The sequence below is a fragment of the Phyllobates terribilis genome, unplaced genomic scaffold (assembly GCF_046119375.1).
Source record: "Phyllobates terribilis strain yellow unplaced genomic scaffold, ASM4611937v1 Scaffold_10__3_contigs__length_209671492, whole genome shotgun sequence".
NCBI classification, from domain to species: Eukaryota; Metazoa; Chordata; class Amphibia; order Anura; family Dendrobatidae; genus Phyllobates; species Phyllobates terribilis.
This window is the reverse complement of record NW_027362770.1, coordinates 83,194,324-83,211,150: the sequence shown is the minus strand read 5'-3', so window position 1 is coordinate 83,211,150 and position 16,827 is coordinate 83,194,324. Positions and strand designations below refer to the sequence as shown.

General features: G+C 45.8%; 1 protein-coding gene across 3 annotated transcripts in view; it reads left to right on the top strand.

Moving 5' to 3' along the window:
- The window catches only part of LOC141164418 (mitochondrial fission regulator 2-like), a 57,629-nt gene that overhangs the window by 23,332 nt on the left and 17,470 nt on the right, over positions 1 to 16,827 (top strand). The window contains exons 4-6 of one of the 3 annotated variants that reach the window (XM_073649615.1): positions 10,081 to 10,185; positions 14,987 to 15,201; positions 15,305 to 15,626. In XM_073649615.1, coding sequence (XP_073505716.1) covers positions 10,081 to 10,185; positions 14,987 to 15,201; positions 15,305 to 15,626 — 642 coding nt within the window. Of the gene's footprint in view, positions 1 to 10,080; positions 10,186 to 14,964; positions 15,202 to 15,304; positions 15,627 to 16,827 lie in introns of all 3 variants that reach the window. The other 2 variants (XM_073649617.1, XM_073649616.1) reach the window with 2 other exon arrangements.

Here is a 16,827-nt window from a genome sequence, read left to right as displayed (position 1 = left end):
CAATTCAGGACGGGCTCATGTCTCTGTAACCAGGGCAGACCAAGCAAGAGGAGATGAGAGAGACCGGACAGCACATGAAAGGAGATCTTCTCCGAGTGCAGCATTCCCACCTGAAGAGTTACAGGCTCAGTGTCAAGCCAGATGGTTTCCAGGATAAGCTTCCCATCCACAGAGGAAACCGCCAAAGGTTCAGCCAGATGTATGGTAGGAATCTGATAATGCTCCACAACGGCCTGTTGAATGAGATTCCCAGCGGCTCTGGAATCCAAATAGACAGTATAGAAGAAGCAGGTCTCACCACTGGTGACAGAAACGGACAGAGTCAAGGACGGAGAGGAAGAACTCTTGCCTAGGACGAGCAGTCCTAGACACTGGAGTTTCCCTGTCTCACCGGGCAGGAACGGATCAGATGCTCTATACTGCCACAGTAGAAGCAACGCCCCTCGGCGCGGCGTGTCTCCGGGCGAGACTTGACCATCTTGATTTGGTCACTTTGCATTGGCTCTGGAGAAGACACCCAGGGATGGCTGGTTGAGAGACTGAGTTTTGGGAGGTTGGATCGAGACGCGGAGGTCTTCTCTCCCAGGTCGTCTCCTTAGCACGCTCCAGAAAACGGATGTCAATCTGGGTAGCTAATGACACCAGGTCGTCCAGGGTGGGAGGTATGTCATGGCCTGCTAGCTCATCCTTGATCCATCCGGAAAGGCCTTCCCAAAAGGCGGACACCAGTGCCTCATTATTTCAGGCCAGTTCAGATGCGAGGGTACGGAAACGCACGGCATACCGTCCCACAGAGAGACTCCCTTGACGGAGTCGGAGAAGTGAGGAAGCAGTAAAAGATCTTCGTCCAGGTTCATCGAACACCTTCCGGAAAGCCGCGAGGAAGGCCTGGAGATTGGACACCAGAGGATCCCCTCTCTCCCACAGAGGGTTAAGCCATGCCAACGCTTCTCTGGTGAGGTGAGACATGACGAATGCCACCTTGGCCCGGTCGGAGACGAACTGGTGTGCCAGAAGTTCAAAGTGCAGCGTGCATTGATTTATGAAGCCCCTACATAGGACAGGGTCACCATCAAAACATGGAGGCGCAGAAAGCCAGGATCCGAAGCCAGGTGCCATAGCGCCACTGGGTTGAGGTGCTGCCGGAGTGGGTGCCCCTCGGTTAGAGACGGACACAGTTGGGGTGGACAGCGTGTCCAGGCGGGAGTTGACTGTCCGCAGATAGAACAGGATAGTTTCCTGTTGGGATCTCTGACGAGAGACCTCCAGGTACAGGTCTGAGAGAGAAAGGAGCCTGGGGGCCACCGGATTCCATGGCCTGTGCAAACTGTTACGGATTCGTGTGGTGGAACCTCTGTGCTTTGATGCAAGGAGGGACCAGAGGGGCGTAACTAAGTGCCTACTCGGACCGACCCAGGTCACACGGAGGCTTAGTTGACTCCGTGAACCAAGGAGGGACCGGGCAGGTGAACCAGGTTCCACTCTGTGACCAACCTTGTGTGAGAGCAGGTGACTCCCATGGGTCAGGTGACAGAAGCTGACAGGTACAGCGGATAAGCACGGCAGGTAGGCCGGCGGGTGATCCGGGTAGACAAGCAGGTGGGTATGGCAAATAGTCAGACAGGTGCTCCGGGTAAGCAAGCAGGCGGACACGGCAGGTAACCTGGCAGGTGCTCCGGGTAGGCAGGCTTGCGGGCACTGGAACCTGAGGGCTGAGGAGAGTGTTGGTGTGTGACTCAGCGTGGTCTCCAATAAGGCCTTACCCTGGGAGATGGGGGACTCGGAGTCGGGTCCTGTGATGTAGAGATGGGGTGCAGCCGTGGCCCGGACCCGACCCGTGCCCAGGGCCGTCACACTAAAACAAAGAGATGGGCTTATCCGGGTTGAGTGGCTGATCTCGACTACGCCACCTGTGGCACCTGGTGAAGGCCACCAGCGCTGCTGCAGTCCGCTGAGGCATGGTGTTATTGCAGCCATGGTTGTTACTACTCCCCACAGGCGGAGCAGGGCCTCAGGACAGAGGGACAGGACGACAGGGGTAGTAGTCCAGGGGAGTCTAGTGCTGCGTAGTGTGGTGTAGTGCAGAACAAAGAGTCCGGAGGCCATAGGGGTGAACTTCCAAGGCTTTACTCACTAAAGAGATGGCAGTAGGAAGGCGACTCCCTGCTCCTCGCGGAGTCCTGCGGTCACCAGAGACAAAGAGGGTCCGACAACCTCCGAGTAAGTCCAGTGTCAAATCAGGACCCTACACCAGAGTGTTCCTAGACTTCAGACCGGGTCCTTTCCTGTCTGTGTGTAGATAGGCCTTGTCTCCCTCTGAACTCCTCTCAGAAAAAGGGTACGGGTGGCAGCGCCATTCCTTCCGTTACCCGGTGGGATCCTCAGGGCCTACCGGGCTTTCCCGACCAGGACGTGGAGTAGCAAGGTCAGGTGTCGGGGACCGGTTCCCCTCTTGCAGCCGGAATCCCACTGAATAGAACAGGTAGGCGAGGACAGGTGGCGTACTCTGCTCCGTCTGCATCCTCCCTGGGATCCATTTGCTGTGGAGCTACACTCTTAAGCTCCGGGCCTTCTTGGTCATGGTCCTTGACCGGGTTGAGACATCCATTATCTGCAACCTGCCCCTCGACCCAAGGCTAAGGTACGAGGGCTGTGTCTCCGTCCTCTGCAGGCCCACACAGGATCCACGCTCAGGGAGGGAGATCACAATACAAAGACCCAGAACCAAAATGGCTTTTTTTTATTAAATATGAAATTTACAGTGTCACCAAAATGTGAGTCCTCCATCCTCACCCATTAAATGGTTCCCCTATCTCTTGGTTCCCCAGTCTCCCTGTAACCAGGAGGGCAGCACCTGGTGCAATCTAGTCCCCTCTGGTGGGAGAAGTGTGGTGTTGGATGTGAAGGAAGGTTCCTGACCATCGCACTGTTCTTACCCCAGAGGAGAAACATTACACTCCATTAAAGAAATGCAGCATCCTTGTGGTGGTCAAACCCTCAGGGGCGCCACATTGGCACACAAACAACAACCTTGCACAGGCACCTCCATTTTGGAGGAGGTGCTTTAAATAGGGGAAGTCGTCCAGCCATTGGCCGGGGACTCTTTAGGACGGCGCGTGCGCGGCCCCTTAAAAAGGGAAGGAGGGCGCGCGCCCTAAGCACAGTGCCTGGGAAGCTGCGCACGGTGCGCACCACAGCAGCAGGGGTGCAGGAAGACACCGGACCGGGACCGCGGCGCTGATGGGAACGAAGTCTCTGCCCGGCAGGAGGCAGAGATGCCGATGCTACACTTTGTTCTACCTGCTCGTATTCAGTCATAGGGGTGTGATTCTCACATTCAGTCATGGGCAGCACCGCATTCAGTCACTGCTGAAACCACCCATGTATTTGAATATTGCAAGGTTGTGTATAGATCGGAGGTGATTTTTTGTGCTCCTCACTTTAGCCACGCCGCTCTAGACGCTTCACTGCTGAGGAGACTAGATCGGAGTTGCTGGAGTGAGGTCCTCAAAAAATCCCCTCTGATGTAGACAGTTCAGCACTGTCACCACTAGACCGATGTAGACAGTTCAGCACTGACACCACTAGATCGGAGTTGATTCAAGGATCCTTATACTCACTGCTGTCTAGTCGCCTCTACTGGCTTTTTAATGTTTTTCTTATGCTTTTTTATGCATTTGCTCATGTGATGTTTGCTCCATTAAAAACAAATCAAAAATGATTTTTTACACTGTTATATAATTTATGTATTTTTACACTGTTATATATTTTATGGATTTGGGCAAAATTCTTTTTTTTCCTGATTAATGAAACTTATATTTTTATTGTTGCTTTATGTAATATAAAAATTCCCCTTATCGCTGATTGTTCAGTTTTGCCAGAATGTGACTTCTCCCATTTGTCCACAGTCCTGTCCGCAGCACCGACATTGTGAAGAGTGGAGGGAGCTCCACGGGGAGAGGCGTAAAAGAGCGCCCCCGACAGTCACCATAATGTACAACATGGAAGTGACAAATTATTACAGGAATGTCTAAGGTCACTGGAGAACTGTTATAATTTATGCTACTTTTGAGCTGTGCATTCTGATGATTCTGCCGGCTGCTTCGTCACTGGCTGAGACTTGTGGACATACAGGAAAATTTGAATTCTAACAAAACTGAACAATCAGAGCTGTGTGTAATTTTTTATATTACAGAAAGCGATAATAAAAAAACCTCACTTTATTAAAAAAAAAAAAATTCACAAAGTGGCCGAGCTTTCTCCCTCTCACAAAAAAATCACCTCCAATCTAGACACAACCTTGCCGGGAGCAGTATTCAAATACATGGGCAGCGCCAGCAGTGAGTGAATGAGGTGCTGCCCATGACTGAATAGCAGGATCACACCCCTATGACTGAATACGAGCTGCTAAGACAAAGTGTATATAAAGTTCATCATTATGCTACCATCGATTTTAATGCAAAAAGCTTGTTAGTGATGCACATTGCATCACTAACAAAGCAATGGGGGCAGTATACATAGCAACTAGGACGTGACAGGTTCCCTTTAAAATACAACATTTTATTTTGTTTTTAAAAGTAAATTATTATTATGAATTATATAATCATTAATACAAAAATAAAAATTGTGTCACATTCCTTTTAAATAGGACCTTTCACAAATTGAAAACAAACCTGTCCGCAGGATTTTGCTAAGTAAACTTCAGGCAGTGTCATGTTGGGGCTGCTGCACTGATTAAAATGATACCTGAGGTGAAGAAATCCGTCTTGTGGTTCTTGTGTAATCATTGTTTGCAGTTTTGAGTTAATGAGATTCTTGTGCTCTGGGGCGGGACTGTAGGCCGGGTCTTATCCTGATACTCTGGGCCAGATTAGCAAGAACAGATCTGCCCACAGGCCGCCCCAAAGGACAAGTATGTTCTGTATCATAGAGACAGCCAGAAAGAGAGACAGATAGGGGCGGCCTGTAGACAGGGTTTTATCTTGCTGATCTGGCCTAGAGCACCAGGATAAGACCCTGCCTACAGTCCTGCCCCAGAGCACGGGCATATCATTAACTAAAAACTGCAAACACTAATTACACAAGAACCACAAGACGGATTTCTTCACCTCAGGTATCATATTAATTAGTGTAACGGCACCAGCATGACAACGCCTGTAGTTTACCGTATATACTCGAGTATAATACGAATTTTTCAGCATTTTCATTCTCTTTAGTAGTGGGCACGGTACTAAAGAGAATGAATATTCACTCTTCTTCTCCACACTGCGAGGCAGTGAGAGGGATCATATGCGAGGGACGATATGTGTCTCCTAGGATGTGCATAGAAGCATTTTGAACCCGCTGGAGTGCATGGCAATCACAGACATAGCTGTGGTTGCAGTGCAGGATAAAAGTAAAGTTTGAACTTGGTCAAGCTTTTGGCTAAGTTAGATTTAAGAAAACCCAGCATGGGCTTTTATTCTTGGAGTAGACTACAGGATGACAGTGGGTCGGTCCACTCCCTCCAGCCCGGGTCTTGCATGTGGCTCATGTCCACAGTTCTTATTTAAAAACCTGCAGCAAAGGTTTGGATGTGTCAGTGTTTTGTCTACAAGTTGCAGTGCAGCTGGCTTTGTAATACAGGCCTGTGTGAAGCTGAGCACAGAGCCAAGAGAAGCAAAACTCCTGGCACTCCTCAGCGTGACACGTCGGTGCCGTCGCCCACGGTAACGGGTTTGGAGAAAGACTGTGTTACGACCCAGCTGTGATCAGGAGGATACCGTTTACCTTTACTTTGTGAGTTTGTTAAGTATAAAGACATTTAAGTTAAACTTTACTGGGTCAGTGCCTCATTACCGCACAGTGTGAATACCACCGCAGTACAACGCACATAGTCCCGGTGTGGAGAGGAGTGAACATGCCGGCAGCAGCAGCTCACATCAGCGTCTGCTCAGATGCTGACATGAGCTGCTGCAGGAGAACAGGACGCAGTGCTGGAGTAGAGGTGAGGAAGGAAGGTGAGTATAAGTGTTTATTTTTTTATGTGTACGGTGATGGGGCCATGCATATTAGGATTGGCGGATGAGGAAACCATACATACTAGGATTGGGGGATGAGGGGGCCATGCATGCTAGGATTGGGGGATGAGGGGACCATGCATACTAGGATTGGGGGATGAGGGGGCCATGCACACTAGGATTGGGGGATGACGGGACCATGCATACTAGGATTGGGGGATGAGGGGGCCATGCACACTAGGATTGGGGGATGAGAGGGCCATGCATACTAGGATTGGGGGGTGAGGAGGCCATACATACCAGGATTGGGGGATGAGGGGGCCATGCATACTAGGATTGGGGGATGAGGGGGCCATGCATACTAGGATTGGGGGATGAGGGGGCCATGCATACTAGGACTGGGGTATGAGGGGGCCATACATCCCAAGATTGGGGGATGAGGAGGCCATGCATACCAGGATTGGGGGATGAGGAGGCCATGCATACCAGGATTGTGGGATGAGGAGGCCATGCATACCAGGATTGGGGGATGAGGAGGCCATGCATACCAGGATTGGGGGATGAAGGGGCCATGCATACCAGGATTGGGGGATGAAAGGGCCATGCATACCAGGATTGGGGGATGAGGAGGCCATGCATACCAGGATTGGGGGATGAGGAGACCATGCATACCAGGATTGGGGGATGAGAAGGCCATGCATATCAGGATTGGGGGTGAGGGGGCCATGCATACCAGGATTGGGGTTGAGGGGGCCATGCATACCAGGACTGGGGATGAGAGGGCCATGCATACCAGGATGGGGAAATTTACCAGTAGCTGCTACATTTCCCACCCAAGGCTTATACTCGAGTCAATACGTTTTCCCAGGTTTTTTTTTGTAAAATTAGGTGCCACGGCTTATACTTGGGTCGGCTTATACTCGAGTATATACGGTACTTAGCAAAATTCTGCTGACAGGTTCGCTTTAAGCATGATAAACTCTAGATTCCTGCATGTAATGGCAGAAATTTAGATGAAAAAGTTACATTTTATAATTTTTCTTCTTCTGCACTCTGTTGTGGAGATATAGGGTGCCACAATTTCTGGTGCCAATTTTCTTCTCATTCAACTTGACGTTTCATTTTGTTCAACTCTGTGGACATGTACTTTCAACCCACTATGAAGCTGTTCAATCATAAAAGGAATAAAATATAGCTTTTATTAAATATAGTTTAAAAAACACACATATGTACATATCCAGCACAGTAGACATGAAAACACATTGTTAGCAAATGTGTCCACAATCACAGCACAAATACACAAAAACAGAAATGAATGTACCAGCCTATATTGTCTGCATGGACGGAGTAACAGGTTCAGTACAAATGGAAACATACGATTATACAGAAATAAATGTACACCAAGACCATATATATCAGAAAACATAATCAAATATTATTAATTACAACAATACAAAAAATATATAAAACATGTTAAAAATGGGAAACCACAAGATAAGATCCCTATAAACCATAGAAAGCTATGATACCAGCAGGAGATGGATAAGTTAGACATATGTGGAATTGAGAAATAATCTAGATCATTTTCATGGAAAAGGCTGTTGTTTCATACTACTGCTGGGATTGTGGCGCCATCTTGTGGTTTCCCATGTTCAACATGTTTTAATAATTCAAAATGTTTTTGCATTGTTGTAATGAATACAATTTGATATGTATTTTGATATATAATATATGGCTCTGGTATATATTTATTTCTGTATGATTGAATGAAAACATATTGGTAGGTGAACCAACTGGGACCCTAGTTGTCATGGATGACAGAGTGGGCCAAAAAGAGAAGCTGTCAGCACAAAATTGGAATTTAAAGTAAAGACATACTTTAGATGGTGCTGTAATATTGATTAAATTGATACCTTTGGTGAAGAAAGCCGCTTTGTTGTTCTTCTTTAAATCACCACGTCAGTGTTTTTTTTTATTACAGCGCTGGAGTGGTGCTTCTAATCTAAGGTCCCTGCCCCCAATCTTATTGTTACCAGCCGCCGTCTTCACCTTCTATGAGCGCCGCTCCAGTCGTCTTCTGCAGTTTGTGACCTGCCGGATCGCTCCAGTGTTTGCTGGACAATCCGGAGGTCAATTTTCAATGCAAGATCTTATGACTATTACCTTTTGACTTCCGATCAGTCAGAAGTTGCGGTCACAAGGTGGCGCAGCGGGACTAGAGCAGCGTCGATGAAAGGTGAGGACGACGGCGGGTAAGTATTATACTAGGGTCAGGGACCTTAGATTAGCACTGCAATAATAAAAACCTGCTGGAGTGGTGCTTTAATCCCCATTTGAAGTTTTCTTCTAATCAGATCTCGTTCACAGGGGCTGGACTGTACACTCTGTCTTCTCCTCCCTGTCTGTGATTCCCGGCCCCTCTGGTCTGTGAATAATAGGACCCTGCTTTTTCAGTGACCTTCCTGCTCTTTTCGAAATCTCGCACCATCATTACCATGGGCAGCGAATGCGCAGATTGAGTTTTCAGCTCAATGACATCTTTTAGAGATGACTACATGCGCTGCCCATGGCAATGATAGAGCCATGTTATTGTAGGTCAGCCGGGAACTTAATCTGCGCCTGGGGTAGGGCCTTCCATTGCAAAGACAGTGTGAAATCTCAGCAGAGCAGGAAGGTGACTGAAGAATCACTACTCTGACAACCCCTTCTCCATCACTATGTTTCCCCAAAATATATTAACCCCTTCATGACTGGAGCATTTTCCGTTTTTGCGTTTTCGTTGTTTGCTCCCCTTGTTCCCAGAGCCATAACTTTATTATTTCTCGGTCAATATGGCCGTGTGAGGGCTTATTTTTTGTGGGACAAGTTTTACTTTTGAACGACATCATTGGTTTTATCATATCATGTACTGGAAAACGGGAAAAAAAATCCAAGTGCTGTGAAATTGCAAAAACAGTGCAATTCCACAGGTTTTTTTATTTTTTTTTACCACGTTTACTGAATGCTAAAACTGACCTGCCATTATTATTCTCCAGGTCATTACGAGTTTGTAGACACCAAACATGTATAGGGTCTTCTTTATTTAAGTGATGAAAAAAAATTCAAAGTTTGCTAAAAAAAAAAAAAAAAAAAAAGGCACCATTTTCCAAGACCCCTAGTGTCTCCATTTTTTGGGATCTTTGATCGGGTGAGGGCTTATTTTTTGCGCGCCGAGCTGATGCCATTTTGGGGTAGATCCAATGTTTTGATCGCCTGTTATTGCATTTTATTGCAATGTTGCGGCGACCAGAAAAAACGTAATTCTGGCGTTTAGAATTTTTTTCTTGTTACGCCGTTTACCGATCGGATTAATTTTTTTTCATATTGATCGGGAGATTCTGAACGCGGCAATACCAAATATGTGTATGTTTTTTTTTGTTATTTTTTAATTGTTTTATTTTAAATGGGGCGAAAGGGGGATGATTTAAACTTTTTTATATTTTTTTAACATTATTAAAAGTTGTTTTTTTTTTACTTTTTGCTTGCTTCAATAGTCTTCATGGGAAACTAGAAACAGCACTTGCCTGATCGGCTCTGCTACATACAGGCAATGAGCAGATCGCCTCTGTGTAGCACAAATGCTCACTTGCTATGGGCTCATAGCAATCTGGCCATGACCATCACTGGGGTCATGCCAACCAATCGGTGATCCATGATCATGTAAAAGACGCGCTTCCGGCGTGGTTAAATGGCGCTGTCAGAGATTGACAGCAGCATTTAGCTAGTTAACAGCCGCGGGTGGATCGCGATTCCACCCGCTGCTGTTGCGGGCACATGTCAGCTGTATGGATGAGGTTGATGATCCGGGGGTTATGACGTGGTGTGTACTATTACGTACCACGTCATAAAGAGGTTAATAACCTCTATACTCACCTCTTGGTGTCGGCATTAGCTCTCCCGGGGCTCCTGTAACATAACTTCATTCCCACAGTCCTGACCGAAATGTCATGCCCACTGAGAAGGTCAGAACTGTGCCAGCGTGGTCACTTGACTGTGCCGACTTCTCCCTAACTGTATGTTTTTCTGGCTTATTCCTCTGTAGGGTATCCAAATTTTGGAGCGTAAGACATATGGCTGGACCCGTAGTGTGGTTCAAATTATTGGAACATTACTGCCATTGGAATCGTGCCCTCGACCTCATTTCCAGGTTGGTGCACTTCTAAGTCATGTGAATCCACAGTGTATTAAAATGAACCGGTTGTGTGAAAAACCGCTATTAACCTGCCGATATGGGTTTAATCTGCAGGGAAATAGCATTCTGACCATGTGTTGCCACTGCACTAGGAGCCTGTCTGCCGGGAGGAAATTAACTTTATCCCCCGGAAGCCTCCCGCTTTCAGTCATAGGGGTGTAAACTGTAACAATGCGTGCCCAGGATGGGTTGCATTTTGAAATATGTAAAGGCGGCCATCTTGGATAACTTTTTTGGAAAATCCTTTTAAATGGAACTTATCTGGCCAAATCACTGACTGTGGCCTCCAATGTGAAATCAAGCAGTGATGTCAACACTTGTGAATTATTAGGTAGCATCATTATTCACAGTAGAGGCTAAAGCGGATCTATTCCTCCTGCTGCTGAGATCTCACACTTCTCAGTACAAGCTGCAGCTGCAAGTCAGGTTGGGTGGAGATTAAAAACACTACAGCTTCTGAGCTCTCTAACTCTGTAGGTGGACTCATAAAAATGACCATCCTATTATATCAGTATCATACAGCCATTCTGACCTGTTTCGCTAGGTTTAAGCCATCTATCTAACAATGTATATGATTTGAATTGTGGAATCCGTTGACAGATTCACTGTAAAGAGGACACACCACTCTTTTTTTGCATATACCACTCTTGTTCTCAGTATCTGTCATCACGAATGTCCAAGAGGTTCCAGAAATGAATCTAAAGGTTTGCCATCCCTTATGATTTCATGCCTATACTTGTGGCATCACCACTGTTTGTGGAGCCTTAAAGGGAGTCTGTCGGAAGGATCAACCAACCTAAGCCGTCTATGTGGCGTGTAGGTCATAGAAAGTTGAATACAATGATACCTTCATGTCTGCGATCTGATGTCTTATTCCAGAGAAATTCACATTTTCTTAATATGTAAATGAGCTGTGGGTCGGACGTGGATCTCCCTGAGAATCTGCCTCCAGAGTTTATTGAGCTTATTTTAAATGAAAGGACACATTACCAGTGTGAGAGATGTAGATCAGGAGAGCAGACTGTCAGTCATTACATGTCTCACACTGGTAACAGAACCTTTCATTCAAATTGAGCTCTGGAGTCAGATTCTCCAGGAGATCTATGTTGGGGCCATGATTAAGAGCTCGTGTAGACCGTTGTGCTAACATGTTTTAAATTTTACTTTTTCATGTTTTAATCTACAAATAAATGTGATGTTTTAATGAATTTTGTGGTTGCTGGATTTTCCACTTTTTTTCACAGCTCATTTACATATTAAGAAAAATGTAGATTTCTTTGGAATAAGCCATCAGATCGCAGATATCAAGGTATCAATTTAGTTAGCTTCCTATGACGTACATGCCCATATAGACGGCTTTGGAGGGTTGATCCTACTGACAGATTCCCTTTAAATGGTACAGTGATAAAGTGTAGTTAGATTATATATATATATATATATATATATATATATATATATATATATATATATATATATACACTGTGCAGACCAAAAGTTTGGACACACCTTTTCACTTAAAGATTTCTCTGTATTTTCATGACTATGAAAATTGTACATTCACACTGAAGGCATCAAAACTATGAATTAACACATTTGGAATTATATACTTAACAAAAAAAGTGTGAAACAACTGAAAATATGTCTTATATTCTAGGTTCTTCAACGTAGCCACCTTTTGCTTTGATGACTGCTTTGCACACTCTTGGCATTCTCTTGTTGAGCTTCAAGAGGTAGTCACCGGAAATGGTTTTCACTTCACAGGTGTGCCCTGTCAGGTATAATAAGTGAGATTTCTTGCCTTATAAATGGGGTTGGGACCATCAGTTGTATCGTGCAGAAGTCTGATGGATACACAGCTGATAGTCCTACTGAATAAACGGTTAGAATTTGTATTATGGCAAGAAAAAAGCAGCTAAGTAAATAAAAACGAGTGGCCATCATTACTTTAAGAAATGAAGGTTAGTCAGTGCGAAAAATTGGGAAAACTTTGAAAGTGTCCCCAAGTGCAGTTGCAAAAACCATCAAGCGCTACAAAGAAACTGGCTCACATGAGGACCGCCCCAGGAAAGGAAGACCAAGAGTCACCTCTGCTTCTGAGGATAAGTTTATCCAAGTCACCAGCCTCAGAAATCGCAGGTTAACAGCAGCTCAGATTAGAGACCAGGTCAATGCCACACAGGGTTCTAGCAGCAGACACATCTCTACAACAACTGTTAAGAGGAGACTTTGTGCAGCCGGACTTCATGGTAAAATAGCTGCTAGGAAACCACTGCTAAGGACAGGCAACAAGCAGAAGAGACTTGTTTGGGCAAAAGAACAAAAAGAATGGACATTAGACTAGTGGAAATCTGTGCTTTGGTCTGATGAGTCCAAATTTGAGATCTTTGGTTCCAACCACCGTGTATTTGTGCGACACAGAAAAGGTGAACGGATGGACTCTACATGCCTGGTTCCCACCATGAAGCATGGAGGAGGAGGTGTGATGGTGCCAGGGTGCTTTGCTGGTGACACTATTGGGGATTTATTCAAAATTGAAGGCATACTGAACCAGCATGGCTACCACAGCATCTTGCAGCGGCATGCTATTCCATCCGATTTGCATTTAGTTGGACCATCATTTAGTTTTCAACAGGACAATGACCCCAAACACACCTCACTGGCCTCCACAGTTACCAGACCTGAACCCAATCGAGATGGTTTGGGGTGAGCTGGACGGCAGAGTGAAGGCAAAAGGGCCAACAAGTGCTAAGCATCTCTGGGAACTCCTTCAAGATTGTTGGAAGACTACCTCTTGAAGTTCATCAAGAGAATGCCAAGAGTGTGTAAAGCAGTCATCAAAGCAAAAGGTGGCTACTTTGAAGAACCGATTATAAGACATATTTTCAGTTGTTTCACACTTTTTTGTTAAGTATATAATTCCACATGTGTTAACTCATAGTTTTGATGCCTTCAGTGTGAATGTACAATTTTCATAGATTTCTGAGGCTGATGACTCGGATAAACTTATCCTCAGAAGCAGAGGTGACTCTTGGTCTTCCTTTCCTGGGGCGGTCCTCATGTGAGCCAGTTTCTTTGTAGCGCTTGATGGTTTTTGCAACTGCACTTGGGGACACTTTCAAAGTTTTCCCAATTTTTCGCACTGACTGACCTTCATTTCTTAAAGTAATGATGGCCACTCGTTTTTCTTTACTTAGCTGCTTTTTTCTTGCCATAATACAAATACAGTCTATTCAGTAGGACTATCAGCTGTGTATCCACCAGACTTCTGCACAACACAACTGATGGTCCCAACCCCATTTATAAGGCAAGAAATCCCACTTATTAAACCTGACAGGGCACACCTGTGAAGTGAAAACCGTTTCTGGTGACTACCTCTTGAAGCTCATCAAGAGAATGCCAAGAGTGTGCAAAGCTGTCATCAAAGCAAAAGGTGGCTACTTTGAAGAACCTAGAATATAAGACATATTTTCAGTTGTTTCACACTTTTTTGTTAAGTATATAATTCAACATGTGTTAATTCATAGTTTTGATGCCTTCAGTGAGAATGTACAATTTTCCTGGTCATGAAAATACAGAAAAATCTTTAAATGAAAAGGTGTGTCCAAACTTTTGGTCTGTACTGTATATATATATATATATATATATATATATATATATATATATATATATATATATACACACACACATATGTATGTGTATGTGTATGTGTCTATATAATATATGTATATATACATATATGTGTGTGTAGACACTGGTTAGGCTGCTACTGTAACGGCTTGAATATATATGACATTGATCAATTATCGTTATGGCCTCTGTTAGGTAATTACATAGATGATGCTCAGTGACGATAGTCAATGGCCCAGTAATACAATATGGGAGAAGAAAGGTGACACTCACCATAAGGGTCTTGGTATCTTTATTGGCTAAAAAATAGCAGCTGACCTGTTACAGGAGAGCGTGGGTGCACGCAGGTGCCGACCATTTCCTGTTATTGTGCGCTTCATTTGGTGTGACTAATAAGACAAATAAATATACCAAGATACTTCTTACTTCTGGTGAGCTCTGATTGTCTTCTCCCAAATTGTATGAGCTCAGTCTAACCCAACCTGCACCCAGAGCTGTGGAGTCCATTTTCGTGGAGTCGGAATCTGTATAAAATGTACCGACTGCGACTCCTAACCTAAAATATATAATAAATTGGGTACAGTAGTTCAATGCAGTTTGTGGGGAATATTGTTTCATAAGAATTTGGGAAAGTTATGAAATGTCCTATAAATGTCTGTCCTATTCCTGATCTAAGGGTCTAGACTTTTAGCTGAGATGAATCTGTGCTACAGTAAATTTATCACTTAAACATGAGCCGTGTATGAGGGAGTCAGAGTCATGGAAATTGAGGAGTCGGAGGTTTGGCTTACCGACTCCACAGCCCTGCCTGCACCATTGATTTACAGCTTTCTGTCTACACTGTGCATAGACAACGCTGACAGCGGAGAGGGACATGGTTAGCCAGAGCTCATGAATATTAAGGACTGCATAGCAGGAGCTGATCATTGAGAGGACTAGCAGAGCTGAAGAAGATAACACAATTATTTATCAAAACTACAGCAAAGAGCCCAGTAACATCACTGGATTCGGGGTCTCGGCCCCCACATCATGCTGCTCTCAGATGAGGTAGCATAAACCTGGTGACAGATTCCCTTTAGTAACTACTACTTTTTAATGGTTCTTTAGTGACAGTGACCTTTTTCATCAGACACGATCTTCAATCCAACAAGTCCATGGACCCGAATAATTCAGACTCAGGATTTCTGACTATGATGTCGGCCAAGAGAGTGTGTGAAAAGAGTCTCCTTCCTGCAGACGATCATGCCTTTCAGAAAATCGCAGCTTTGGAAGATGAGCTGCTGCAGCTGAGAGCACAGATTGCTGCCATTGTTGCCCTACAACAGTCACAAGCCGCACAGTCTCGTAAGCCATTGTTTTTGTAATCCTTATTAATCACTTAATGGGTTAAACAGGTCAAGCTTTTGCTATGTATTTGGTATGATTTGATCTTGTCTTTTTTTCTCAGATACAGAATCACTGTACTCATTTGGCAGCCCACGTAATGCCCTCCCACCCCCATCTTCAGCTTCTACACCACTTTCCGCACAGTTCTTACAATGTACAACCCCAGTAGCTCCGCTGCCCCTTCCTCCTCCTCCTCCTCCACCACCCCCAGTCCCATCTACCCAACTAAAATCTGCACTTGATCTTATAAGAGAATGTAAAGGGTTTCACAAATGCAGCCCGACGGAAAGCGAGGCTTCAGAGAAAGGCAGTGTGGATCAGCTCCCCAGTATGATGGATGTGTTAAAAGGCATGAATTCCATCAAGCTTCGGGCGGTCGAAAGGTAAGATCATTTTATAGATTTTCTTTAAATACAGTATATATTTTTTATTACAGACATGCGTGAAATAGAATGAAGGAGAAAACTGTATATAAAAAAAAAATCTGGCTCTGAGCCCGCATCTTTCCCCGCACATGACTGCTGATCTTGATGCGCCCATGGTGTTGGGGGACGACTCGGCGCCCGGGCCTTGCTGTTAGATTTGGGGGATGTCGCGGTGGCCAGCTCCCGAGCCCGTACCCTGGGGTCACTCTTAAAAGCAAAGGAATGGGGGAAAAGGTGTATGGGATAAGGGAAAGTTTGTGACGCACCCGTTGGGTCTGGTGGGAATCACCAGCGCTGCTACAGTCCTCTGAGGCCGGTGATCAGTCAGCTTAGTTGGGTGCGGCTCCCCACAGGTGGAGCGGGGCCTCAGGGCAGCATAGGAGAAGGGATGCAGGACAGAGGGGACCCAGCCGGGTCAGGAGAAGAATAGGCACACTCACAACAGTTCACTTCAGTACCTTTACTGGTGGTGTTTCAGGCACGATCCAGGGCACTATAGGGTGAAGGGTGCATTTCAGGACTCTCCCCAGTGAGTGGGTGTGGGGCCTCCTGTTTCTTGCCTTTTCCTGATAAGTTTATGACCTGCCTGAAGCTAGGACTAACTTGGTCTCTGTCTCACACCTCCTGACCTGGTGGTAGGGCCTTCTGATAGAGATCACACTCCCTGGTCTCTTGGGCCTCTGTGATTCCTGACCCTGGGATAACGGTCAGATTCTGGTGTTCCTGGGACATATAGTTCGCCAGGGGTTCCGGTTGTTTCTGCTGGTTTTAGAGATCCTTGCAGACACGGACCCGGTGTCCGGTAAATGGTTTTGGGGTGAGCTGGCTAAGCTCCTCTGCCCCCTATGTAGCTCGCATACTCCACTTGCCTTCGGCCGCGCTCGGGGCCCTCACTAGGCTTCACACTGGCAGTAGGCCTCGCTACTCTTCACCGCTCTTATGGCGTCGGCACGCCGTAGGCTCACTAACCTGAGCTCACTGAGTCTGTGCTGGACTGACTTTCTCACAGGCTTCACTCTCTGTGGACTCCAGAATTAGACTAACTGCCTAGCTCCACCTTCCCTATTTATATCCCTAAAGGGCTCCCTCTGGTGGTCTGAGGTGGAAGGTGGAGGTGTGTGAATGCTATGAGGGCCTCTTGTGGAGGAATCCGTCCATG